This window comes from Aphelocoma coerulescens, unplaced genomic scaffold, assembly GCF_041296385.1.
Source record: "Aphelocoma coerulescens isolate FSJ_1873_10779 unplaced genomic scaffold, UR_Acoe_1.0 HiC_scaffold_365, whole genome shotgun sequence".
In the NCBI taxonomy this organism is placed as follows: Eukaryota; Metazoa; Chordata; class Aves; order Passeriformes; family Corvidae; genus Aphelocoma; species Aphelocoma coerulescens.
Window position 1 is genome coordinate 69496 of NW_027183708.1, and position 27042 is coordinate 96537.

General features: G+C 50.2%; 1 protein-coding gene and 1 long non-coding RNA gene across 2 annotated transcripts; both read right to left on the reverse strand.

Annotated features, from left to right (window-relative positions):
- Window positions 1–7323: 7323 nt before the first annotated feature.
- LOC138101624 (serine/threonine-protein kinase PAK 3-like) lies at window positions 7324–21761 on the reverse strand. Its single transcript, XM_068999390.1, has 14 exons — window positions 21686–21761; window positions 20140–20240; window positions 17495–17629; window positions 16873–17217; window positions 16281–16448; window positions 15779–15956; window positions 13680–13743; window positions 12942–12990; window positions 12052–12164; window positions 11270–11387; window positions 10353–10452; window positions 9722–9918; window positions 7936–8073; window positions 7324–7501 (listed from the first exon to the last, which is right to left on the reverse strand). Exons 1-14 carry the CDS (start codon window positions 21759–21761, stop codon window positions 7373–7375), a joined length of 1911 nt encoding a protein of 636 aa, XP_068855491.1. The 3' UTR covers window positions 7324–7372.
- A 3705-nt stretch (window positions 21762–25466) lies between these two features.
- Window positions 25467–26731, reverse strand: LOC138101619 (uncharacterized). The gene is made up of 3 exons (XR_011147220.1): window positions 26586–26731; window positions 26113–26250; window positions 25467–25658 (listed from the first exon to the last, which is right to left on the reverse strand). It is a non-coding gene; the product is annotated as an uncharacterized lncRNA (long non-coding RNA).
- Between the last annotated feature and the right edge of the window lie 311 nt (window positions 26732–27042).

Genomic DNA, 27042 nt, shown 5'->3' on the forward strand with positions numbered 1-27042 from the left:
GAGCATGGAAATCTGACCTTGAAAAACAGAAAAGGTGTCCTTGGGTATTTGCCAAAGCTTGGATGTGGTCTGAGCCACCTGGGCTAGTGGAATGTGTCCCTGCCCATGGCAGAGGGGCTGGATCTAGAGTGTCTTTAAGGTCCCTTCCAACTCAAGCCCTTCTCGGAGTCTGTGAATTATAAACCCATAATGACAAAGAGAACACAACAAATCTGGGTTCCCTGCTACGTTATTGGAGGTTGCTGTAGTCACTCGTGTCACCTGGAGACTGCTTTGTATTTGGAGAGATTTTCATGGTCCTACAGTATCTATGTGTGACTTTCCCCGGTTCAGAATGACACCAGATGCCAGAACAGGCTATGTGCAAGCACAGAATTGGTTAAGCTGCCTGTGAACCTGATGGGAGAAGCGTGTTTGTGTTATTGCAGTGTTTACCCTGTACAGGTGATATTTGGTTTTCATTCTGAACATGCAATGTTCATGCACAATGCTTATATATGCATAAATACTGGCTTTAAATCCCAATTCCCTCTTCACACAAGGATGTGCAATCCATCAGAAATATTTAACAAGGAGCCATATTAGCTTTGGGCTTGATGGTATGGCTTGTTCAAAGTGTGTGATGAGCCCTAACAAATACCACTCTTGTTAATTTGGGTTTATCCTTGATCAACCCTCTTGCACAGAAATCACTTACTTACAGCAGAGACTAAATGAAATTCCTTAATACAGATGAGAATTGTGCAATCCAGGCAGATTAAAGGGGGAGTGTTCTGTCACTGTGAAAAGGCAATCTAGATAACCTGTTTGCTGTACGTCCTGGAGAAGGCTTTGCACTTAAGAATGAAAAGGAAAAACCCATTTCTCTTTAAGATGTATCTTGAAAGAGCTTTTTGTATGACCAGAAGCAGCTACACTGATATTGACCTGCGCAATTCTAAAGGCACAACAACTACTTACATAACTTAACCTGGCCACGATTTTTAGCTGCAATTGCAAAATCTCAGAAAATATGTTTCTATAGTGTAAACAATGAAGGAGAGCAGAAATACCAACATTTCTCATTAGTCTTTTGGATTGGAAAGACCATTGAATTTATGCTCCCTTAGCTGTCAGCCTAAACTCTGCTGTGCAAACCTTAGGTCTATGTTGGACCTTATGTACTTCTTTAGCATCAGCTTAGGTGCAAACCTGGTATAAAACCCTCCAGGCATCACGCTGATTTAGAGTGACAGAACTTCACTCTTCCAGCACCGAATTTACTTTACTTGACTTGCTCCTTCAAGTCATTTCCACGCCTCGCTCTCTGGATGTGGTAGGATTTTACACCTGTCCTGCTAGACAAAAGAGAAGCAAATTTGTTTCTATCATACAACCATCTCTTTGTAGCTTATCAAAAGCAAAAACACAGGCACACTCAGAGCCCCTGTCAGCTCTGCTCCTCACTGCTCTGCCTGAAGAGGCCAAAGAACAACCTGGCAACCAAGGCACCAAAGTCCCTGACTTCAAGCAGCACCTCCCCGTCCCCAGTGTGTCTCTGAAATACTCCCAGCTCAGCCCACCCAAGGAGCTCATGTGGACAAACCACCCCAAAGCATTTGTGTGCTCACATCAACAGCTTTTGTGCCAGCAGCTACTTGGCCAGCCTGTGCAGTGGGACACGTCTCTCCAGGCCACCGTGTCCCCCACGTGTCTGGCAAGGCTGAGAGCGGTGTCTTTGGAGCGCTCCCTCCTCTGGCGACAGGGGAGCCTTCATGATTCACGTTTGCCCCTCTTGGAATCCCAGCAAGCTGGGGCCTAAACATGACAGCTCAAAGGCCGTGTCCCAGCTCTCACTGGCTGGGGGGAATCGCTAGGTCCTGCCAGGACTCCAGCACTCAGCATCCTCGGCCACCACCAGCAAGTGCTGGCCGCTCAGAAACTTGCAGCTCTGATTTCCTCTAAAGACAGCCCCAACCACAACTGCCACTTACCGGCTCACGACGTTCAGGTTCACGTCTGATGCCAGCTGGAGATTTCCGGACATTTGTCACCCATTTGCCCAATTCTCCAGGAGTAGAGGGAGCCAGAGGAGAGCCTGAGGTTGGTTCTGGGCTCTGTGTACAGGCAGGAGTGTGAGGGACAGGCAGTTACCTGTCATTTCTAACCTTATCTCTATTCAGCTCTACAACCAGCTCTACTAAGGAGAAATCATAACCTTGCATAGCAATGGGATTCCAAGTGCCTCCAACTAAAGTAAAATGGGCTATTTCAACAGTACTGCATATTGCTCTGAATTAGATATTGCACTCTGGCTACTGTCAGCAAGCAACGTTCTCTCTGCAAAGCTGGGCTTTTAGTTCTGCGACAGCTCTGAAATGCAAAAGCAGCTCTTACACAGCGATGCCTTTGCTATTGCTGCTGCAGACATGAACATGGATTTTCTTTCTGCCCACCCAGCTCAGCCTCCTTACTCTACTGCCACAGGCCAAGCTCACAGCTTGCTCCACAGTTCTTAAACACCAGGAACATCAAAGGTTCCTTTCACTCACCTCAGGATCAGCACTGACGAATACATGGATCAAGTGACCTGCAGTGGGAAGGGAAAATGAACCAGATGCTGCGAAAAAACCGTCTGTGCTGGTTAATCCCGCAGAACAAGTCCACCCAAACAGAGAGTGTTTTCTTTTCACAACAGCCCTCCAGCAGACACAGTTCTTCCACACATCCAGCAAGAGAGCAGGACAATATTCTTGGTTGTGCCTATGCTTTGGCCTCTTTTGCCAGTAAATGAATACAAACTTGATCACGAAAATGCAAAATGTTCTTCAACACCCAATATTTCTCTTCGGCCCAACAGCTAAAGCTGCCTTTTTTATCCTCTCCTTCAGGTTCTTTTTTTTAAAAAATAAGTTGCATGCACTAATTTTCATTAAGTTACTGAATACCGTTGCCCAGAAAACCTTCCCCCAAACCCCCCTGAGGTGTCATAGTTCTACTGTGAAACAGCCCAGGAGCAGCTCTGGGGTTCAAGAGCAGACACTCACTGTTTGGGAGTTTGCACTTCATTGCAAAAAGAATCACTATTTCAGCACTCATTAAAGGGTTGAGTTAGACAGTCAAATCTTTTAATGACAAAATTTAGAAACAAAGAAGCTTTCCCTGAATTCCAGGCAGAACTGCAGAGTTCTTTGAAGGCCTTCTGAGAACACCTCCCAGGCTGCCTTTTCAAAGTTGTCCTGCTTGACCCAGCCCCCTGAGGAAATGACAGACTCGGCTGCCACAGACTCTCCCGTGGAGGGAAGGGAACCCCTGCACGTTCCCTTGCAAATGCTGCCCGCACCTCCCTGGCTACAGACACCCTCTTTTGAGCTGAACGTGTTGACAGGAGCTTTACCAAAGCAGTGGCATCCTAATGGTCTTTTTGTTTCAAAATCAACTCAGTTACTAAGAAAGAGCAGGAAGCCCTACACAAGCCAGGTTGGGTTACACCCAGGGAAAACCTCTACTCACGTGTCAGGTTAGTCAGGTAATAGGCAGAATAACCAATGCCATACACAGTGCAAACTGCAGCAGCAAATGCCTCCATGATTTTAGCCCTGCTGTGCAAGTTTGCAGACTGTGCTCTAACACAAGAAAAAACAAGGCTCCTGTCAGAGTGCAGCTGCCCCCTGACAAGGCCTCAACCAGGAGGATGCTCCTGCTCTGAGCAAGCCCAAGAGCTGCTCTGACACTGAGACCTTCTGTGCACCAAGGCAACCTTCTGATGACAGCACCACAACGTGGCAACCATGCCCTGACATCACAAAGCAGCTGCTCTGCGTTGGTCTGGGAATTGATGCTAAGCAACCCAAGCTTCCCTGCAGCAAACACACAATAGCCTGGGAAGTTCTCCTCTGTCACAAAGCAGCACAAAGTCCCCTCGTGGGCCAAACCCTGTTGTTCAAAGGCTCCAAGAGTAACTCAAAGAGTGCCCCAAGCACCTACAGCCTGTACCCCAAGTGAACACTGAGATGGGACCAAAGCAAAGGAAACTAGACCAAGAAAATGGCCCAAAGCATTGCACAGATCCAGGAGAGAAGGCACTAATTGCATGACAGCTGTAATAATTCCTAACAAATCTCCCCACACATTTGCACTTTTATTGGACACGCCCTGGTCCCCTCTGTAGGTACATCTCTGCCTCTGCCTTTCGTCCTCTATGGAAGCAGTCGAACGGGCAGGATTTGCCCACCCGCAGGAGCTGCTCCAAGCTGGGAATGCAACTGGCAGTGCTGATTTCCAGAGGCTTCTGGCTCCCGGCTGAAGCCAAGGCCAGGAGCGGGTTGAAAGGTGCTGGCGCTGCTGCTGCTCTGTGCCAGAGAGCCCCGGCTGGGAGGGCACGGTGCCCACTGCGCCGTGGGCTCTCTCTCTCCTGCCAGAGCTGGGCGCACCTGGGAAGGAGTGATGATGACTTGTGGGAAAACCAAGGGCTTTGTGGGGGCTGCATTTCTCTGCACACACCCAGGCCACCTGGGGCACAGAGCTTTGGCCCCCAGGAAAGGGAAACCAGGGGGAAACGGCTTGAAATATTTCATTTCAACCTTTTTTACTGTTCAATGTAAGTGACCACAATGAAAGGTTACCAAGCAGGGATCCATCCCTGCTGCCAGCTCAGCGTTAGAAAGGAGGCGTCACTTGATTTCAGCGCTGGGTGCATGGGGAATCACTTCCCTAACACGTGCACACCCAGCAATCTCACTTACTAGCTTCTACCCATGGAACTAAGACACACTCATTACTTTGCTGAAACTCACAGGCTAAACATGACTTCAAACTATTTGACATATTTAAACCACTTGTCAGAAGTTCTTGATGTGAGAGTAGGGGTGTCCTGAGGGTCTCTGGTGGTCATTTGGGGAACATCCCCATGTGTCAGGGATAGGAGACAGATCTGAGGCCTGACATGTTTGGTCCGCAGTGTTGCACATCGACAAGATAATGCAGAAGACGACTGTATTGTTAGTTAGCGGGACTAACTTCTAGAAATGAAACTAGGTATCGGTCACCTGGTGGAACTCATCCTGGGAAAGGAGAAACAATACATAATGGAGCCATTGTTGGCATGGAGTATGATCATGGGCCAATGTGACCTCATCTCGTAAGCTGGCCCTGGACGAAATGATGTTGAAACTGGCCACTCCTGAGGAGGAGATATAAGGTGTGCTCCTGGGGTGGAGGGGAGAGGACGACATGACGCACGCCATTTTTATCCAGGGGATGCCCTGAAGGAGTCCTGCCCTTCTGCCCCTCCCACTCAGGAGCCATGCTCTATCTCCTTCTCCTGCTCGGTGGCTTTTCCAGCAGCCAGGCGCCGGTATGTATTTCTTGCTAACGTGACTACTAAAATTCATTTGCTTTGCAATTCTAACTGGGTCTTGAGTTCTCTGGGCATGGGCGTCCTCCTGAACCCGTAACACCCATTCCTCAAATTCTCCTCTGATGGTCATTTACACCTTCCTTCCCTGGGAATTGAACACAACATTTCGTCACTGCACCCTGCAAGTGCTTTTGCTGCGTGAAGCCACATTGCATCTTTCTTTCCCAAAGTAATAAAGAAAACACAAATTGCCTACTGAAAGCCTTCTGCTCCCTTCCAAATCAGTTCACTACTCAAGCACAAGCCTCAGGCACATCCCCGATTCCCTCTGAGAGAGGAAGTAATATTTTGCTGCAGCCAAAAGGGGTTTAGGTCAAAGAATGAAAATTGTTGGATGTATGTTGGATTTATGGTTTGGAGCTGTTCTAGTTAAATTGCTGGGTGTTGCTGGGAGCTGGGAGAGGGGCAGGGTTGAAGACCTGACTAAAAAGGAAGTAGGATGAGAGGGGAGGGGACAGAAAAGAAGGTGGTCAGGAGAGCACCTAAGTTTCTTAGTACCCACCCACTGGGAAAGGGGACAGGGACCGTCCCGGCTGGGAAAGGGTCTAAAAAGCAGCCATTTTCTTAGAGGGGGGGTGTGTTGAGCTCTCGGGGAGGGAGGCACACACCCGGCTCAACGGAATCGTTACTCATAAGCAGTTTTCCTTTGCTTCGACGACTTTGTTACCATTTAATTGTATCCAAAAGTGAGTTCCTTTTTAACATCTCTCTGCCAGCAACTCAGAGCTGCATGGTGCACTGCTTGCTGTGCCCTGGAGAGCACAAAGCAGGCTGGCCTGGTGGTCCCGAATATTTCTGCAGAACGCTCTGCATTCCACACCTTTGCTCTGACTCAGTGCAGAACTGCAGGATTGCAGGCGCTTCCTCCCCGAGCTGTGTGAGGCACTGGCTCCTGCAGATCTGACCTGACGAGCTGTCGCTGCCTCCCGTTGGCCTCGGTGCCCCTGGCAGAAGTGCCGTGCCTGAAGGACGCTGCCCCGTGCTCGAGCCTGCGGAGCAGCCCGGCTCCCTCCCGCTGTGCCCAGGCTGCTGCACACACTGCTAACCTTTCCCAGGACTTCCAGGGCAGCCGGCAGAAGAGTAGCAATCCTAGCCGGGGCACCAGCCCTCGGCTGCCTTTTGCCTTTCTCTCCTCCTGGGCCGCCTCCAGACGGCCAATGGCACCAGTCTGCGCTGTGCCCAGCACGGCTACGCTTCCCTCGGCAGCAGCCAGCTGCCGCTTTGGCTCTGAGATGGGACCATGTGCCCGCTCCCAGGAAGAGGCACCCAGTGCCAGGCTGCTGCCTCTTGCAGCTCCAAGGGCCTCCTGCCAGCCTGCCTCTGCCCAGCCTCAGGCTGCTCTGGGCTCTGCGTGGGCTCTGCTGGGGCTCCGGCCTGGGCAAGGCCGGGCCGCTCTCACCTCACGCTCGCTGACAGCTCTGCCTCAGACGAGACCTTTCAGAGCACCCTCGCTGAGCTTTCTGCTTTCTCAGCTGAGCAAGACTCTCCCCGAGCCAAAGAGATTGCACTTAGGGATACAAATCCAAGTGGCAGGAACCCCAGTGCTCTCGAGTCACAGCTCAACACCTACATCTGCACAGGATGTCTTGGCTGCACAACTCCTCCTCTGCTTTTGCCTGCAAATGCCATTGCCCTTTCTGCCTCAACTACAAGCACAATGGCTGGACAAAAACCGGCCAGTGTGCCGTATTGCAAAGGCAGTGTGGTCTGGAGAGGATGAATGAAGAAGAGCCTGCCCCACTGACAAACCATACCAAAGAAGCCATAAGTGTCACTTTCCACCTTTAAGAAACAACGGACAATTGAGAAGGAAAAGTTGAGCTAAATCACAAGGTGAGAAAGAAAGGAATCTTACAGATGAGTTGGGGTTTCAGAAACTTTATTTATTTAGAATCCTACTCTACAATCCTACTCTGCAATCCTACTCTGCAATCCTACTCTACAATCCTACTCTACAATCCTCATCTAAGCTGGTCATGGAGAAAATAGTCCTGAATGGATGGATTGCCACTGCAATCTTTTCTCCTCCTCCTTCCACTTCTTCAGTGACTGGATCAGTGGCACCAGGCTGGATGCAGGCTTGGCTGATGTTACAAATGGATGCTGCCCAAAGGAAAAAAACCAACCAAGAACAATGAACCATGACTTTCCAAGCTCAGTGCTTCAAAGGCAGGGGTAATATTTTTAAATGAAAAGGGGATTTACTCTGAGTAGGTCTAAGGAGCATAGTGCAACAGTGGCACAGGTTGTCCTGAGAGCTGGTAAGTGTCCCTTCCCTGGAAACATTCCAGGTCAGGTGGGAAGGGGCTCTGAGCAGCCTGATCTCTTTCAAGATATCCCTGCTCATTGCACACCACATGGATCAGATGGCCTTTACAGGTCCCTGCCAGCCCAGCCCAGGATTCCTCACCATTTTCATTTGGAAAGCACCAAGAGTGGAGATGAGGAGGAAGGGGGCTCATCTGATGCCTTGGGCTTCAGTGGAGGAGGAGCCCATCCTCGGACACTGTTTGACCTGCAGCCCCTTTGCATTTTACCTGCAGGAGCTCCTTGGCAGACCAGCGCCGCTCCTCGTTTGTCTGCAGGCAGCAGTTCAGGAAGTGACGCAGAGAAGCCGAGAACAGGTTGGGCTGCCGCAGCTGTGGGGTCCCTCCTGTGGCTATCAGGAGTTCAGCCTGGAGAAAAAGGAAACACAAGACTCCACCTGCTTCTTTTGATGCCTTAGGTTTTAACTTTTCTATTTTTCAAGTCCTGTACTGCCTAGTGTGTAGCTCGGAAGTTTTGTGTGGCCTGTTAGCTACTGTTCTCTCGTGCTAGTTAGACATAACAAAGCCTCTCTAGGTTTGCTCTCCAAGGACACTCCGATTGTCCCAGGGCCCAAAATGTGTGAACTCAAAGCCTCTGAAGAGGGGCAAACTTGGGCTAATTACATCATTACTGGGCTCATAATTGGAGAATTAACCCTGCTATGGAAATGGACCAAGCTTACAAAACTGTGAAGAACTCATGACCCAGGGTCCATCTTGGATGTAGCCTTTTGACTGCCCAGGCTGTATCTTTGAAGGCTGTTCAAATAAATACCTATTTTGATTCTCTTATTCTTGTCTAGTCTCTGGTTTTAGGTAGCCACTCCAGGCATCAGTTTCAAGTCTGTAAATGCTCTCCCAGAGCCCCTTGTTTAAGCTCAACTCTGCAGTGGCAATTTCTGCCTTGGCAGAGAGGCAGAGATGACTTTCCTATACCAACAAAAAACCCAAACCCCAAAGCAGCCACAGCTTTTCCAGCATCCAGCGGAGCTTGCCTCGGCAGCTGATTTGATTGGCTGACCTAGTTAGGGGCAACTACATCAGCAAAAGCACGTTTTGCTTCTCTGAAGATTCCCACCAGCTTGACAGGCAGTTTGGAAGAGGGACTTTGCTCTAACTGTTTTCAAGTATTATTATAGAAAAGGGAGTTATTGCTCAGGTAAGGAAAGAAACATTTGGAACCTCGCATTCAACACAGACACGTTAAGATGCATGCAGAAACGTATTGGGATGAAAATGCCTGTTTGGGCACACAGGAGCCACCTGCAGCTCTGTCTCGCAGCAGTCTGCAAGTTCCAGCTTCTCTGATGTGGCAAAAGAAAAACTTTTCGTGGTCAAATCAGCAGAAGGAGAAATGCTATCCCTATGGTAGCCCTCTGCTTTTCTGGATACTCAAGTCAATGCATTAAAGATGTGCCCATCCCAGAAAGTGCCAGGTAACAAATGGGAGGTTTTGGCAGGCTCTCCGAGTCACCAGGCTGCAGCTTGGTCACATGGAGAACGTGGCTTGGGCTATGACAGAAATATGGTCACTAAGTGTTTCAGCAACACTGCACAAGAAGCAGAAGACACTATGTGGCCTTTACACCCTCATGCCCAGGTTTTAGGCAAGTGACAAGAAACCGTACAGGGAGTGCAGTTCTTCTCTAGAAAACCACTGTTTTAGAAACTTTGTTGGTTTGGGTTTCTTTCCTTCTTTTCTGGAAATGTAACACCAGCTCTGAGATGTGTGTTTTGTGTTATTAGAGACATCTACACAGACAGACGAGCTGGAACAACTTAAAACCCAAAGGAAAGTGTTGCCTGAGAATGGAGAGTGTTTGCATGTGGTAGGGCCTGAGTTCCCCCACCGATGCAACCAAAACTACAGCAGATGCTGATGTGCTGCAGGGCCATTTTTAGAAGGGGACCTTGGTGGAAGCAGTGCCAGCAGACGGCAATGGGATTTTGTCTGATGGAGGACAGAACACAGGATAGGTGAAAAAGACAGAGGGATCAGTGAGTATTTGCTCCTTACCGAGGTAGGACTTTCATTCCAGTGAGGAGCTTCTCGTTCCACCATTTCGAATCCCACAATTCCAAGAGACCATATGTCCACTTTGGGGCCATATGGTTGACCTAGCACAACCTCAGGCGCCATCCACCAAGGCGTCCCGACCACTGAGCTCCTTAGATTCTGCTCAGGGGTGAGCTGAGCAGAGAGGCCAAAATCAGCTGAGGAGAACAAAAAAGTTCTGTACAATTAGGAAACCAAGCAAAAGAACTCCCCACTGTAAGTCTGAGAAAGCGCTGTTGAATCTCCTGGAAATCCGTCCCTGCTCTGTTTCCTCAGGACTTTAGCCAAGGAAACACGGAAGTGGCTGCTTTTTAAATTTTTTAATCCTGCCCCCAGAAGTGGCTTTTATTCCCTGGAACCTTTAGATTGTAGCTCCCTCCCTCTGGAAGGGACACACACAGACCCAAACCAGTGCCACTCTGGACGGCTTTTTCCTCGCCATACCTCTGTGCACGTTGCAACTGTGCCTTCAGCTCGCTGCAGGGGTCCCTGCACTGCCAGCAGCACCACTTTGGGGGAACTGGCAGTCACTCAAAAGCAGCCCCAAACCCCACATGCCCGGAACGCTCTGCCTGGCCAAGAATATACCAACCCAGCTTGACAGAGCCGTCAGTTCTGAGAAGGATGTTGCTGCTCTTCACATCTCGATGGATGACATGGTTTGAGTGAAGAAAATCCAGTCCTTGCAGGCACTGAGAGAGAAAACAGAGACAGGAGGATAAAAATGAGTGGTGTGATTTGAGCCCACAAGAAAGGAAACAGCTCTAAAAGATTCCCTTTCCAGGGGAATAGAGTGCAATGGCAGAACACAGAGCCATTGAGAGGAAGAGCTTGCTGCTCCAACACTACCTTTCTAAGGGAAGGCACGTCAGCTTTTGAGAGAGCCAACGGGAATTGCTGTTCTAGACTGTCCTCTGCAAAGCAGCCAGAATGACTGCTGCTGCAGTGGATGTGCTTTCTTCATCCAGAGGACAAGCAAGGCTTTGCCAAGAAAGAAAGAGTCCCTCCCTTTGCTGTGAAGCGGCTCACTTTTGGGTGGGAGGCTGCATGGCAAAGGTTTTCTTGCTGGCCTCAGCACAGACTTGGAAGTATCACATGAGTCGCCTTTCAGAAGCAAACAGCATTTTGGGTGCACTATTACCCTTTTCAGCTGAGGACTCTGAGAAATGAGTCCCTTTTACCATTAGTTTCCAATTCTGCTACCAGCACTTTTGCTTTTACAGGCAAGGAATGCCGTGCAGACAGGCTCCAGGCAAGCATTCAGAGAGGCAAGGTGGAGAACAGCAACTACAAATACAAGAGACAGAGTGAGAATGCAACAGCAGGAGATAAGAGTACAAGAACAGAGTACAGGGAGTGCAGGCACACTGCCACGCAGTTCCCCCGCTTCCCCATAGCATAGCAGCCACACAGAAGCAAAGTTTGGCACATGGAATCCCTCCAGTTCTCAGCCCCTGTTTCCCAGACAATCCTGCCCAAGCCCTCGGAAGCACAGGTGGGATCCCTGACCTCCCGACTGACGGCTGCCATCTCATCTTCAGATATGTACATCTCATAGATGGCATCAGTCAGAGTGCCTCCATCCATGTACTCCATCACCAGCCAGACTTCATCATCCACAAGGTAGCTGAAAGAAGGAAATGAGGCCATGGAGATGAACGTGCATGGCTACGCCACTGTTTGGAAAAGACAACGATTGATTCTTGTTTCCAGGTCCCTTTGAAACGAGGACAGACTCAAAGGAATAGACGTTCCCTCTAGGCTGTGCAGTGATTGCGGTCTGTGCTGTGTCAAGGAGAAAGGCACAGCTGTGAAAAAGGAGATGTCTTAGATGGCCAGCAAGTGAAAAACACAGTTTACTAACAGCCCAGATAAAAAGCTGTCACACATGGTGTTTATGGAAAAAAAGCACCTAGTCTTCCTGGCATGCACAGCAATGGAAAAGAGGGGCTGCAGTCCAAGGGAAATCCTCTCTCGGATGGTTCATCAGCATTTAAGACTCTTGAGAAAAATCAAGCCCCAAGACAACGTGGTGGCAGTGAACTTAGAGGGTATTGACTTAGTAAGATAGCACTGGTGCAGGCTTTTGAAGAATTGTAAACGATGTGTGCCAGGGAAGACTAATGCAGACAAAATGCACTCTCTTCCCATCCATTGGAGATGAGAAGAGAAATAATAATTGATCAGTAATTAACGGCTCTATTTTCTGCCACAGACCAAAGTTGGTTTTTGACCTCTCATGCTTGCAGTAGGTAAACAAACATTCATGGGATAAGACCACGACCACTCACCTGTCTAAATAGTTGACCAGGTTGGGATTCCTATTCATCTTCATGATCATGAGTTCATTGACAGTTACTTCCTTCCTCCTCAGTCCTTGCAGACTACTTTTCTTTATGGCCACCTAAAATGACAATGACAATCAGTACCTTGAGAAGTTGGTGGCACGAGACCACAACACACATGGAGCGAGTGATTTTGGAATGACACAGCTGAGCTGTGCCAAAGTGCCTTGTGATTAGACACTGGAGTAATTAGGAACTGACATTCCAACAGCCCATTTCTCCGCTCCCTTGTGGGCCAGAAACAGGACACATGGCCACTGACGTTTTGCCTTGTCCACTTGGTAACAATGGTGTCTCAACTATCACCCACAAAGCTCTGCCCACACCCTCTGCTGCTCTGCCTGGGATCCAGAGAAGTAATCCAAGCCTTGCTACTCTATGGATACATCCTGGGCTATAAGCAGGGCTTAGGGCTCTTAGGGACGCCTTGCAGATCCCTCCCTACGTGCAGTTCCCAAGTGCAGCACTGCAGGTTGCTAAGGAACTACCAGTAAGGTTCAGATGTATTTGCTGGCAGCCAGAAATGAGAATTCAGGACTCTGAAGCTGTAGCCACAAGAAAGCAGTGAGATGCTCTAAGGCACCACCTTTGTTTTAGCCACTGAGAGTGAGTGAGCACTTCCTTCTCCAAAAGGAACCACTGCTCTCCTTGCCTTCCTTCTGGCAGCTGAGAAGGACAAAGACTGTCCCAAATGTATTTTGCAGGCTGGCACCAGTCTGTGCTTCTTGTGCCTTTGCAGCACAGCTCTCCCGGTGACCCAAAGCTCCAGCCACAACTCACACCAGAGGGGAAAGCCCTCAAGAGCTGCAGAATCTGCAGGGACTGTTGACATTTACCTCTCCTCCTGTGGCATTGTCGAATGCTCTGCAAACTTCTCCGAAACCCCTAGAAACAAAACAGCAGCAAAGAAAGGAGAAGCTGTTTAGATCTTGGCGTGAAAGCCAGCCCGGACAGGAGATCTCTGCTCTAAGTGCCTAAAACCTGCAGGAGGCATGAGGGCTCTGCCAGAGGGCACATGATGCATTTTCCTCTCCAGTGCATGGGCACTGGGCCTGTTCCTGAAGCTTTGGGCTTTAGTGCCTCAGCTCAAAAAGAGAGCTTATTCTTTCATCTTGAGTTTCCGTTTCTAAACTGTGTGGTTCTAATCCTGACCACTGAGTATTTCCTTCAGCAACCTCTTGGAAAGAACTGTTCCTGAGAACTGTTATCTGACAGCTACCAAGGGCTAGGCTGCTCTTTCAGGCAAGCAAGATTCTCCTTTCATTAGTGCGGCCGTATGATTTTGAGACATACAAAAATGCTAAGGAAATTAACACACAGCTGTCCCACACTTGAGAGACAGGAGATCTTCCAGCTCCTGTTCCTTGCTGCAGGCAAGACCGTGGCAGCATGGAGATGTCTTTGACAATGCCTTCTGACCACACTTACAAATTCTGACCAGCACTGAGAGATGGGCCAATCTAAGCCCAGTGTCTGAACATGTTTGCAGCTTGCCTGACTTGACACTTGATAGATATTCCACCAGCAGAACAGCTGGCCCATGGTTTTGTAGAAGAAACTGTGGTTGGACTCACCCGCTGCCGATATTTTCCAGTTCAGTGTATTTCATCACCGGATTTTCCATGCTCACCATTTTCCCTGAGGGAAACAAAGTGCAAGATGCTCACTTGAAAGCAGACATGCCACCTTCCAGGAGATACAAAAGGCAGCCCCACTCTCTGGGGCTCTGAGCCTTTTGTGGTCATCTGGGTAACAACAACAACAGCGACAAGAACCACAACAGCAACAGCAACAAGCCAGGCAGCTCTGCAGCACAGATGGCCAGCACTGAGACTGATTTTCTACAGTCCTCTGAAGAGATCTCTTGAGAGGAAACAAAGCACAGAGAGATGCATTCGCAGGAGAGGAGGGCATCTTGCCAAAAGAATGCCTTTCTTTTTGTAAACCAGAGCAGCTCACGTTGTGACCAATACCAACGGGGCTTTCCGCATCAGGATGCTCAGCCGTTATGGGCAGGCTGAGTTCAAAGATGCCCTTGCCCGTGTCCCATGTGAAGAACCACACTGCTTGTCTTCCCCCTGACTGCGCGGATCAGTCGCTGGCATTGGACTCGCCCTCTCAGCTCCGCACACGTCCCCGCCTTCCCAGCTCGGCACAGCGGCCACGGGCAGCAAGGACAGCAGTGCTCCTCGGGCGCCGGCGTGGCACGGACAGCTGCCCAGAGGAGATGCTGAGCCTCTCGTGAGTCCAGGCCGTGCCATGCAGAAGCCGGCCCAGACGAGGGGCTGCTGCCTCCCGGCAGCTCCGCGCTGCAGCGGCCGGGCAGCAGCAGGACTCTCTCAGCTGAGGAAGGCTCCAGCCTCTGCAGTCGCAGCGGCCGTCAGGGGCAGGGCAGGTACCACAGCAGGGCTGGGAAGGCCCAAGGATGAGCACTGACAAGCACTGGGAAGAAGCCACAGCCAGACCGAGCCCTGTTCCAAGCTCTTGCCCCCTTTCAGGACACAAGAGGATTGGCTTTGAGATCAGACACACCGAGGTGCACATCAATGCCCTTCTTGTCCCAACAGGTGATGGTAGACACAGAGTCAACTGGGCTCTGTTCTCAGCCCCCCCCAGGTCTTACCTGAGAGCACAGCACTGGCAGCTGTTATGGGCAGGAAGCAGATTCAATGGGCTGTGCTGCAGAATCACAAAGGGCTTCATGTGTTTTCCTAGAGAGTGAGCTGTGCAGGGCTTGGGCCAACGGGTGGCATTCTAACAGTCACGGGAATGATTGGGAATCAGGGATGAAAAAGTGCCACGGATCTGAGGGATAGACAGTGGATGGGCTGGAGGCTCACTCCTGAGAAATGCCTGCAGTGCAGTTTTACCTGACCACGCCACATCAATGTGTCTCTTGGACACATCCTTATAAGCATGAAACTAGGATATTAAATAGGGATTGTTATAAAGTATCTGCTTTTTCTTTGGGGACATGTGGAAAACACCTCTTGCTCTCAATTTGTGCTGTCACTTGATGTTTTTTCAAAGAAGTGGTCATTGGCAAAAATGTTGCATTGTCATAAAAACCAACTGTAGATGTAGTAGTGGTAATAGTAACAGTCATCAAAATTACACCAATAAGACACATGAGGAAGAAGAGCTCCTTCAGGATGGAGAAAAAACAACTTCACCAAAAAAAAAAAAAAAAGGCTCAAACCAAACCAAACACAAAAAAACCCCAAAACAACAAACCACCAACCAAAATCCTTACAAACCCACCAAAAGACAAAACCCCAAAACCAAACAATTTCTGCGAAGGTCTTTTGCTCTGATGAATGCTGAGAAATCAGGAGTCTAAGGAGAATTTAGGAAGCCAAATATTCCGTTCAGTTTGGCCACTAGCACAGAGGACTTGCCTAGATCATTTGCTAGGTCACAGCTGATGCAGGAACAATCCCTGCTTCTGCCTTCAGCAGAGAGGGAAGCTCAGGCAAAGCCAAGGCAGTCTGAGCTGTGCTCAGAGGCAGCAGGAACACCCAGAGCACTCCCTCGCTGCCTTGGAGCACAGCACTTCCTGTGAGGAGTCCTAAATGTCCCTGTGACACCAAACTGCGGAGCAACATTTGGCACAGCTATGCTGACACATGCACACAATACACTGTCCCTCACACAAGAAATACACAAGACGTACTCAGTAGCTCCAGGAGGTCATCCTCCATCTCCTGTTGATGGGAAGAAGCTGTGTCGCTGTTGGAGCTGAGCAAACTGCCCGGGCTCCACTTCTCAGGCTGGGGTGCAAAGGCTCCTTTAGACAATGCTGCTGCTGCTGCTGCTGCAGGAGCAGGTTCCATGCGAGAGCCTGTGTAGATCTGAGACAAGAAATGAGGTTGTGTCAGAAAGTGTGGCTGGCAGAGATTGCCCTGGGATCCCATTTCAAATGCAGGCCCAGAGGAAGATGCTGTCAGCCACATGCAGGGCTCTTAAAATGGATTTTTTTGCATGTCCACTTCTCAAACCGGATGGGTCAAAACCAAAGGCTGATTTTACTTGAGTTCATGGCCAGATTCCTGTAACATTCTCATGGATTTTCTGAAGGATGACTGCTGCAATGACTATTCCACTTCCTCCCAAGCACTCTTTTCCCCCTCCAAGGGCTATGGACACACTTGCATCTCCTTGTTCTAATGTTCTACCTCCTCCCATGGAGTCCTCTTTTCCTCCACCATTTTCGGGACGGGCTCAAGCTGCAGCAGGTCCGGCTGGGACAGTTCCTGTGCCCCACGCCAGCCTTGGGGCTCTTTGTGGCCAATCACTTGCTGGAAGTCTTTGCAGGCTGCCAGCTGAGATGTCCACACTTCCACCTCAAGTCAAACACAACAAAGCAGTCAGACACTACAGCTTATCCCTGTCAGCCGTGGGTCAGCGACTGTGAGGAAAGGGAAAGAACAGGTTCACAAGGGATACAGACAGCTTGTTTCAAGATCCATCAGGGTCACCAAGCTGACCTGCAAAAACACCTCAAGAAACAAGGAGAGCAGGAACAGGCCAGCAGGAATCCATTTGGATGACTGCTGGCCAAAAGGCCAAAGGACTAGTCGCACTGTCCAGGGCAGCAGCTGAGATTCAGCAGCCCAGGACGTGTCCTTCAGAGTGGCTGTGATAGAGACCACAGCAGGATGGCGCTCAGAGACATCACCCCACCCGCCTGCTGCTCTGCAGAGGAAAAGCAAGAAGGGCAGAAACCACCAGTTTGGTGACTGCAGCGGCTCTCTCTGTTTCACTCACTCGCTTTTCTAGAGCCTCATGCTTTTGGAGTAGAAGATTAATTTCCTCTCGGATGATTTTCAGTCCTTCATCCAGCCTCTTCTCCCTTGCCTTGATCCTAGCCTCAGTTTCCTGCAGCTCTGCCTGCAGCTCTTTGTCGATGTTCTGCAAAGAAGCAGAGAGAGGATGTCTCACAAGTGGAGTGGCTTCAGCTCTTACACTCACCTGCTCTTGTAGATCGCTCCTGTGCTGATGGAGATTCTTCTCCTCTTGGATGCTTCTGATGTCTTCCTTGCTCCTCCTCTTTGCTGCCTTGATGTCACTCTTGGCTTCGGGCAGCTCTGCTTGTGGCTCTGCCTTGATGTTCTGTACACACAAATGCAGAGCAAGTGACTGGCAGCTGCCATCAGGCTCAGCTTTTTCCTCTTTCTGCCTCAAAATCACATTCATTTAGCCCCTCCCTTCTGCTTCCCTACCCAGCTCTGCTTCCATTGGAACCCTCCCGTCCCAGCACTGGTCTCTGCAGATGACAAGTCTCTGTGCTTTCAGTGCCTGTGGGACTCCTGGCCTCCTCAGTCCCAAGAGCTCCGTTTTATGTCCCTGTTCCTGCCCTTCACTCTGTCACCTGGCTAGGCAGGCTCACCTGGCCATTCTCTTGTGCCTCTTCCACCTGCTGCCTGAGCTGCTGCAGCTGCTCTCGGGCTGGGAACAGCTCTCGCCGAGTCTGGCAAGGCATCTCTGATAGAGCAATCTGCTCATGCTCTTTCTCTAGAAGGAGCTGCGCAGAAAGCAAGAGAAGATGGCTTTCAACTTCCCATAAAATATTTGTGGGGCAGGACTCAGAGACTGATGGGCTCGCACATTCCCAAAGCAATGTGCTGCTGCTCTCCCGGGTCCTTCTCTGCCCACGGGGAGGCACAGATTCCAAAGTGACACTGGCACTACAGTCAGGCTCCATCTGGGACTGAAGCTCCAACAGACTCTTAGGCATCTGACAGGGAACGTGGGGCATTTCTCAAGGCTCTGCTGAGGACCTCGCTCCTCTTCTGCCGTGTCCTGCTTGTCTTTCAGAAGTGACTGACACCCAGCCCTGTCCCACAGCCCCACCCTGGCTCTGCAGGTGGCTTCCTGTGGGAGCTTGCTCCTTGTGAGAGACACTTCTGGAGTTCATGTTCTCTTCAGGCCTGCACTGCCATTCCTGCCTTTCTGACATCTACACTCTTGTTACAAATCCTGGATTATTCAGGAGATGAGGATGCGAACAAAGAGCCTCCAATGGAGGTCAGAGGGCCTCTATGGCCACCTCAGTATATGGAGGGGAACCAAGGTGTTTCTTGTCCTCCCTCTTTTGTCAACTGAGAATTCTGACCGGCAGTAACAGAGACCCTCAGAAGGCCCAATTAACAAATTAACTTAGACACCCTTCAGGATGCCAGTGATGGAAACCATGTGTCCTGTAATGCATGTTTGACCAGAGTCAACAAACCCCACCTAGAGGATGGGATTGCTCCACACCCATAGGACAGACCAAACTTTCACGGATAAACAGGGGGAGGAAAACACCTCTGAGGGGAAAAAACAACCATCTCTGGAGGGGGAAACATCTCTGCCTGCTCGGGATCGCTTGATGGAACATGTCTCTCCTCCTCTCCTGAAAGGATGTCTTTAGGTGAGCTTTGCACCTCCAATTGCCTTGGAGCAGAGCCAGGAAGTTTCATTTAGATAAACAGATCGATAGATAGATCAATAGATAGATAGATAGATAGATAGATAGACAGATCGATCTCACTGTTATCATCTCTCTTTTCCTATGCTATGCTTTCCCTCACTACACACATCAACACTCTGTAGCCAGTGCCCTGATCAGCAGCAATCCTGAACTTGCTCTCCTGTTGCTTCAATAAACCACACTCTTGGGGAACCTGGAGCAGGAAGGGCCTTATAGAATGCGATCAGACCCAGGGCACTGCACTGGGAACTGCACTCTTTGTGCATCTGTACTGGGGCAAGTTCTTCTCTTGGACTCAACCAGACTGATGATGTTAAAGTGGCTGCACTTCAGAAATGAAGCTGAGCCCCTCCCAGACCCTCTGACCTCTGAGGACCAGCTGGAATGCAAGGGTGTGGATTTCCTGCTGAATTCCCATACCTGGAATACAACACATTCTGCTCCCCTGGGCTGCCAAAAGGCACGGGCGCTGTTAACCGGAGAGTGATGTGCAAGGCCCTGCTGGCTGGCCGGACACCAGAACAGCTCCTTCTGCACCAATCTCCTTGCCCCAAACTACGTGTTCTCATGCAAAAATACTGCAACTTCCAGAACCGCCAGCTTGCAAGCTAAAATTCTAGCAGAATCTCGTCCAGTGCTAGAAAAGTCCAGGAAAGGTTGAGTAAAAGCACCTTTGTTTGCCGAGAAAGAAAAGACAGGGAGTCTCCTCCTAGAAAACCAACAAACCAACAAACAAAAAGATGAAAGTGCCACCTACTTCAGAGCAACATCTTTGCCCCCACTCTAGGCTCCAATGCAGTTTTCAAATGCAGTTTTAAAAACAGACTTCACAACAGAAAGTATCTGCAGAAACATGGCAGCCTCTGGCTTCTGCCACGGAAGAAGGGCTCCCAACTGCGCACTTTGCTTCTTTTGCCACACGGGAGAAGAGTGGCCCCACACAGGTCCGTGCACAACACAACCATCTCTTTGCAGCTTATCAAAAGCAAAAACACAGGCGCACTCAGAGCCCCTGTCAGCTCTGCTCCTCACTGCTCTGCCTGAAGAGGCCAGAGAACAACCTGGCAACCAAGGCACCAAAGTCCCTGACTTCAAGCAGCACCTCCCCGTCCCCAGTGTGTCTCTGAAATACTCCCAGCTCAGCCCACCCAAGAAGCTCATGTGGACAAACCACCCCAAAGCACTTGTGTGCTCACATCAACAGCTTTTGTGCCAGCAGCTACTTGGCCAGCCTGTGCAGTGGGACATGGCTCTCCAGGCCACCGTGTCCCCCACGTGTCTGGCAAGGCTGAGAGCGGTGTCTTTGGAGCGCTCCCTCCTCTGGCGACAGGGGAGCCTTCATGATTCACGTTTGCCCCTCTTGGAATCCCAGCAAGCTGGGGCCTGAACATGACAGCTCAAAGGCCGTGTTCCAGCTCTCACTGGCTGGGGGGAATCGCTAGGTCCTGCCAGGACTCCAGCACTCAGCATCCTCGGCCACCATCAGCAAGTGCTGGCCGCTCAGAAACTTGCAGCTCTGATTTCCTCTAAAGACAGCCCCAACCACAACTGCCACTTACCGGCTCAGGACGTTCAGATTCATGACTGACCACAGCTGGAGAGTTCTGGACATTTTTCTCCTCTTCAGCCTCTTCAGCCTCTTCAGCCTCTTCAACCTCTTCTCCAGGAGCAGAGGGAGCCAGAGGAGAGCCTGAGGTTGGTTCTGTGCTCTGTGGACAGGCAGGAGTGTGAGGGACAGGCAGTTACATGTCATTTCTAACCTTATCTCTATTCAGCTCTACAACCAGCTCTACTAAGGAGAAATCATAACCTTGCATAGCAATGGGATTCCAAGTGCCTCCAACTAAAGTAAAATGGGCTAATTCAACAGTACTGCATATTGCTCTGAATTAGATATTGCAGCCTGGCTACTCTCAGTAAGCAACGTTCTCTCTGCAAAGCTGGGCTTTTAGTTCTGAGACAGCTCTGAAATGCAAAAGCAGCTATTACACAGCGATGCCTTTGCTATTGCTGCTGCAGACATGAACATGGATTTTCTTTCTGCCCACCCAGCTCAGCCTCCTTACTCTACTGCCACAGGCCAAGCTCACAGATTTCTACACAGTTCTTAAACACCAGGAACATCAAAAGTTCCTGTCTCACTCACCTCAGGATCAGGACTGACGAATACACGGATCATGTGACCTGCAGTGGGAAGGGAAAATGAACCAGATGCTGTGAAAAAACCGTCTGTGCTGGTTAATCCCGCAGAACAAGTCCACCCAAACAGAGAGGGTTTTCTTTTCACAACAGCCCTCCAGCAGACACAGTTCTTCCACACAGCCAGCAAGAGAGCAGGACAATATTCTTGGTTGTGCCTAGGCTTTGGCCTCTTTTGCCAGTAAATGAATACAAACTTGATCAAGAAAATGCAAATTGTTCTTCAACACCCAATATTTCTCTTCTGCCCAACAGCTAAAGCTGCCTTTTTTATCCTCTCCTTCAGGTTCTTTTTTTAAAAAATAAGTTGCATGCATTAATTCCATTAAGTTACTGAAAACCGTTGCCCAGAAAACCTTCCCCCAAACCCCCCTGAGATGTCATAGTTTGACTGGGAAACAGCCCAGGAGCAGCTCTGGGGTTCAGGAGCAGACACTCACTGTTTGGGAGTTTGCACTTCATTGCAAAAAGAATCGCTATTTTAGCACTCATTAAAGGGTCGAGTTAGACAGTCAAATCTTTTCATGACAAAATTTAGAAACAAAGAAGCTTTCCCTGAATTCCAGGCAGAACTGCAGAGTTCTTTGAAGGCCTTCTGAGAACACCTCCCAGGCTGCCTTTTCAAAGTTGTCCTGCTTGACCCAGCACCCTGAGGAAATGACAGACTCGGCTGCCACAGACTCTCCCGTGGAGGGAAGGGAACCCCTGCACGTTCCCTTGCAAATGCTGCCCGCACCTCCCTGGCTACAGACACCCTCTTTTGAGCTGAACGTGTTGACAGGAGCTTTACCAAAGCAGTGGCATCCTAATGGTCTTTTTGTTTCAAAATCAACTCAGTTACTAAGAAAGAGCAGGAAGCCCTACACAAGCCAGGTTGGGTTACACCCAGGGAAAACCTCTACTCACGTGTCAGGTTAGTCAGGTAATAGGCAGAATAACCAATGCCATACACAGTGCAAACTGCAGCAGCAAATGCCTCCATGATTTTAGCACTGCTGTGCAAGTTTGCAGACTGTGCTCTAACACAAGAAAAAACAAGGCTCCTGTCAGAGTGCAGCTGCCCCCTGACAAGGCCTCAACCAGGAGGATGCTCCTGCTCTGAGCAAGCCCAAGAGCTGCTCTGACACTGAGACCTTCTGTGCACCAAGGCAACCTTCTGATGACAGCACCACAACGTGGCAACCATGCCCTGACATCACAAAGCAGCTGCTCTGCGTTGGTCTGGGAATTGATGCAAAGCAACCCAAGCTTCCCTGCAGCAAACACACAATAGCCTGGGAAGTTCTCCTCTGTCACAAAGCAGCACAAACTCCCCTCGTGGGCCAAACCCTGTTGTTCAAGGGCTCCAAGAGTAACTCAAAGCGTGCCCCAAGCACCTACAGCCTGTACCCCAAGTGAACACTGAGATGGGACCAAAGCAAAGGAAACTAGACCAAGAAAATGGCCCAAAGCATTGCACAGATCCAGGAGAGAAGGCACTAATTGCATAACAGCTGTAATAATTCCTAACAAATCTCCCCACACATTTGCACTTTTATTGGACACGCCCTGGTCCCCTCTGTAGGTACATCTCTGCCTCTGCCTTTCGTCCTCTATGGAAGCAGTCGAACGGGCAGGATTTGCCCACCCGCAGGAGCTGCTCCAAGCTGGGAATGCAACTGGCAGTGCTGATTTCCAGAGGCTTCTGGCTCCCGGCTGAAGCCAAGGCCAGGAGCGGGTTGAAAGGTGCTGGCGCTGCTGCTGCTCTGTGCCAGAGAGCCCCGGCTGGGAGGGCACGGTGCCCACTGCGCCGTGGGCTCTCTCTCTCCTGCCAGAGCTGGGCGCACCTGGGAAGGAGTGATGATGACTTGTGGGAAAACCAAGGGCTTTGTGGGGGCTGCATTTCTCTGCACACACCCAGGCCACCTGGGGCACAGAGCTTTGGCCCCCAGAAAAGGGAAACCAGAGGGAAACGGCTTGAAATATTTCATTTCAACCTTTTTTACTGTTCAATATAAGTGACCACAATGAAAGGTTACCAAGCAGGGATCCATCCCTGCTGCCAGCTCAGCATTAGAAAGGGGGCGTCACTTGATTTCAGCGCTGGGTGCATGGGGAATCACTTCCCTAACACGTGCACACCCAGCAATCTCACTTACTAGCTTCTACCCATGGAACTAAGACACACTCATTACTTTGCTGAAACTCACAGGCTAAACATGACTTCAAACTATTTGACATATTTAAACCACTTGTCAGAAGTTCTTGATGTGAGAGTAGGGGTGTCCTGAGGGTCTCTGGTGGTCATTTGGGGAACATCCCCATGTGTCAGGGATAGGAGACAGATCTGAGGCCTGACATGTTTGGTCCGCAGTGTTGCACATCGACAAGATAATGCAGAAGACAACTGTATTGTTAGTTAGCGGGACTAACTTCTAGAAATGAAACTAGGTATCGGTCACCTGGTGGAACTCATCCTGGGAAAGGAGAAACAATACATAATGGAGCCATTGTTGGCATGGAGTATGATCATGGGCCAATGTGACCTCATCTCGTAAGCTGGCCCTGGACGAAATGATGTTGAAACTGGCCACTCCTGAGGAGGAGATATAAGGTGTGCTCCTGGGGTGGAGGGGAGAGGACGACATGATGCACGCCATTTTTATCCAGGGGATGCCCTGAAGGAGTCCTGCCCTTCTGCCCCTCCCACTCAGGAGCCATGCTCTATCTCCTTCTCCTGCTCGGTGGCTTTTCCAGCAGCCAGGCGCCGGTATGTATTTCTTGCTAACGTGACTACTAAAATTCATTTGCTTTGCAATTCTAACTGGGTCTTGAGTTCTCTGGGCATGGGCGTCCTCCTGAACCCGTAACACCCATTCCTCAAATTCTCCTCTGATGGTCATTTACACCTTCCTTCCCTGGGAATTGAACACAACATTTCGTCACTGCACCCTGCAAGTGCTTTTGCTGCGTGAAGCCACATTGCATCTTTCTTTCCCAAAGTAATAAAGAAAACACAAATTGCCTACTGAAAGCCTTCTGCTCCCTTCCAAATCAGTTCACTACTCAAGCACAAGCCTCAGGCACATCCCCGATTCCCTCTGAGAGAGGAAGTAATATTTTGCTGCAGCCAAAAGGGGTTTAGGTCAAAGAATGAAAATTGTTGGATGTATGTTGGATTTATGGTTTGGAGCTGTTCTAGTTAAATTGCTGGGTGTTGCTGGGAGCTGGGAGAGGGGCAGGGTTGAAGACCTGACTAAAAAGGAAGTAGGATGAGAGGGGAGGGGACAGAAAAGAAGGTGGTCAGGAGAGCACCTAAGTTTCTTAGTACCCACCCATTGGGAAAGGGGACAGGGACCGTCCCGGCTGGGAAAGGGTCTAAAAAGCAGCCATTTTCTTAGAGGGGGGGTGTGTTGAGCTCTCGGGGAGGGAGGCACACACCCGGCTCAACGGAATCGTTACTCATAAGCAGTTTTCCTTTGCTTCGACGACTTTGTTACCATTTAATTGTATCCAAAAGTGAGTTCCTTTTTAACACCTCTCTGCCAGCAACTCAGAGCTGCATGGTGCACTGCTTGCTGTGCCCCGGAGAGCACAAAGCAGGCTGGCCTGGTGGCCCCGAATATTTCTGCAGAACGCTCTGCATTCCACACCTTTGCTCTGACTCAGTGCAGAACTGCAGGATTGCAGGCGCTTCCTCCCCGAGCTGTGTGAGGCACTGGCTCCTGCAGATCTGACCTGACGAGCTGTCGCTGCCTCCCGTTGGCCTCGGTGCCCCTGGCAGAAGTGCCGTGCCTGAAGGACGCTGCCCCGTGCTCGAGCCTGCGGAGCAGCCCGGCTCCCTCCCGCTGTGCCCAGGCTGCTGCACACACTGCTAACCTTTCCCAGGACTTCCAGGGCAGCCGGCAGAAGAGTAGCAATCCTAGCCGGGGCACCAGCCCTCGGCTGCCTTTTGCCTTTCTCTCCTCCTGGGCCGCCTCCAGACGGCCAATGGCACCAGTCTGCGCTGTGCCCAGCACGGCTACGCTTCCCTCGGCAGCAGCCAGCTGCCGCTTTGGCTCTGAGATGGGACCATGTGCCCGCTCCCAGGAAGAGGCACCCAGTGCCAGGCTGCTGCCTCTTGCAGCTCCAAGGGCCTCCTGCCAGCCTGCCTCTGCCCAGCCTCAGGCTGCTCTGGGCTCTGCGTGGGCTCTGCTGGGGCTCCGGCCTGGGCAAGGCCGGGCCGCTCTCACCTCACGCTCGCTGACAGCTCTGCCTCAGACGAGACCTTTCAGAGCACCCTCGCTGAGCTTTCTGCTTTCTCAGCTGAGCAAGACTCTCCCCGAGCCAAAGAGATTGCACTTAGGGATACAAATCCAAGTGGCAGGATCCCCAATGCTCTCGAGTCACAGCTCAACACCTGCATCTGCACAGGATGTCTTGGCTGCACAACTCCTCCTCTGCTTTTGCCTGCAAATGCCATTGCCCGTTCTGCCTCAACTACAAGCACAATGGCTGGGCAAAAACCGGCCAGTGTGCCGTATTGCAAAGGCAGTGTGGTCTGGAGAGGATGAATGAAGAAGAGCCTGCCCCACTGACAAACCATACCAAAGAAGCCATAAGTGTCACTTTCCACCTTTAAGAAACAACGGACAATTGAGAAGGAAATCTTGAGCTCATTCACAGGGTAAAAAGGAAGGAAATCTTACAGATGAGTTGAGGTTTCAGAAACTTTATTTATTTGCCATCCTTCTCTACAATCCTACTCTGCAATCCTACTCTACAATCCTACACTAAGCTGGTCATGGAGAAAACAGTCCTGACGTGATTGTCACAGTCTTTTCTTCTCTTTCCACCTCTTCACTGAAATAATGAGTGGTGCCAGGCTGGACGCAGGCTTGGCTGATGTTACAAATGGATGCTGCCCAAAGGAAAAAAAAACCAACCAAGAACAATGAACCATGACTTTCCAAGCTCAGTGCTTCAAAGGCAGGGGTAATATTTTTAAATGAAAAGGGGATTTACTCCGAGTAGGTCTAAGGAACATAGTGCAACAGTGGCACAGGTTGTCCTGAGAACTGGTAAGTGTCCCTTCCCTGGAAACATTCCAGGTCAGGTGGGAAGGGGCTCTGAGCAACCTGATCTCTTTCAAGTTGTCCCTCATTGCAGGGACTGCTCATTGCAGGCTGTTTGGACCAGATGACCTTTACAGGTTCCTACCAGCTCAGCCCAGCCTAGGATTCCTCACCATTTTCATTTAAAAAGCACCAAGAGTGGAGATGAGGAAGAAGGGGGCTCATCTGATGCCTTGGGCTTCAGTGGAGGAGGAGCCCATCCTCGGACACTGTTTGACCTGCAGCCCCTTTGCATTTTACCTGCAGGAGCTCCTTGGCAGACCAGAGCCGCTCCTCCTTTGTCTGCAGGCAGCAGCTCAGGAAGTGCCGCAGCAAAACTGAGAATAGGTTGGGCTGCTGCAGCTTTGGTCTCCCTCCTGTGGCTATCAGGAGTTTAGCCTGGAGAAAAAGGAAACATGAGGCTCCACCTACTTCTTTCACATCTGTAAATGCTCTCCCAGAGCCCACTCTGCAGTGGCAATTTCTGCCCTGGCAGAGAGGCAGAGATGACTTTTCTATACCAACAAAAAACTCAGACCCCAAAGCAGCCACAGCTTTTCCAAGAGTCAGCAGAGCTTGCCTTGGCAGCTGATTTGATTGGCTGACCTAGTTAGGGGCAACTACATCAGCAAAAGCACGTTTTGCTTCTCTGAAGATTCCCACCAGCTTGACAGGCAGTTTGGAAGAGGGACTTTGCTATACTAACTATCTATACTATCTCTAAGGATTATTACATGAGAAGGATCTCTGCAGCTCTTGTTGGTCCCTTAAGCGCAGCTTCCATTAAACAAAACTCATCAAGCTTTTTATCCTCTTCTTGAAAACAATGGTAATTGGAAGAAAAGACAGGAAATCCATCCGATTTTCCTCAGGTAAGGAAACAAACAGTTGAAATTGTTGGTGTGACCCAGCCCACTGCGGGGCTGGGGCAGCGTGATGCCAATCAATCCCAGCTGTCATGGGTTAGCAAAGCATAATCCCAGAAGTGATGCTCTTGCAAAGGGGTGCTTACAGCTTCCTCTGTGACCTGACAGAGCCTATCAGCTGGCCAGTTTGAATACGGACAATTCTTGAAGCCACTAAAAATTGTGGCCTCTGTGATCCACACTTAAGAATAGACACACCCCAGGCAGAGCCCTCTCTCGTTTCTGCTGCTGGGACAGGAGGCTGTGGGCCCTGTGCGGGGGCCCA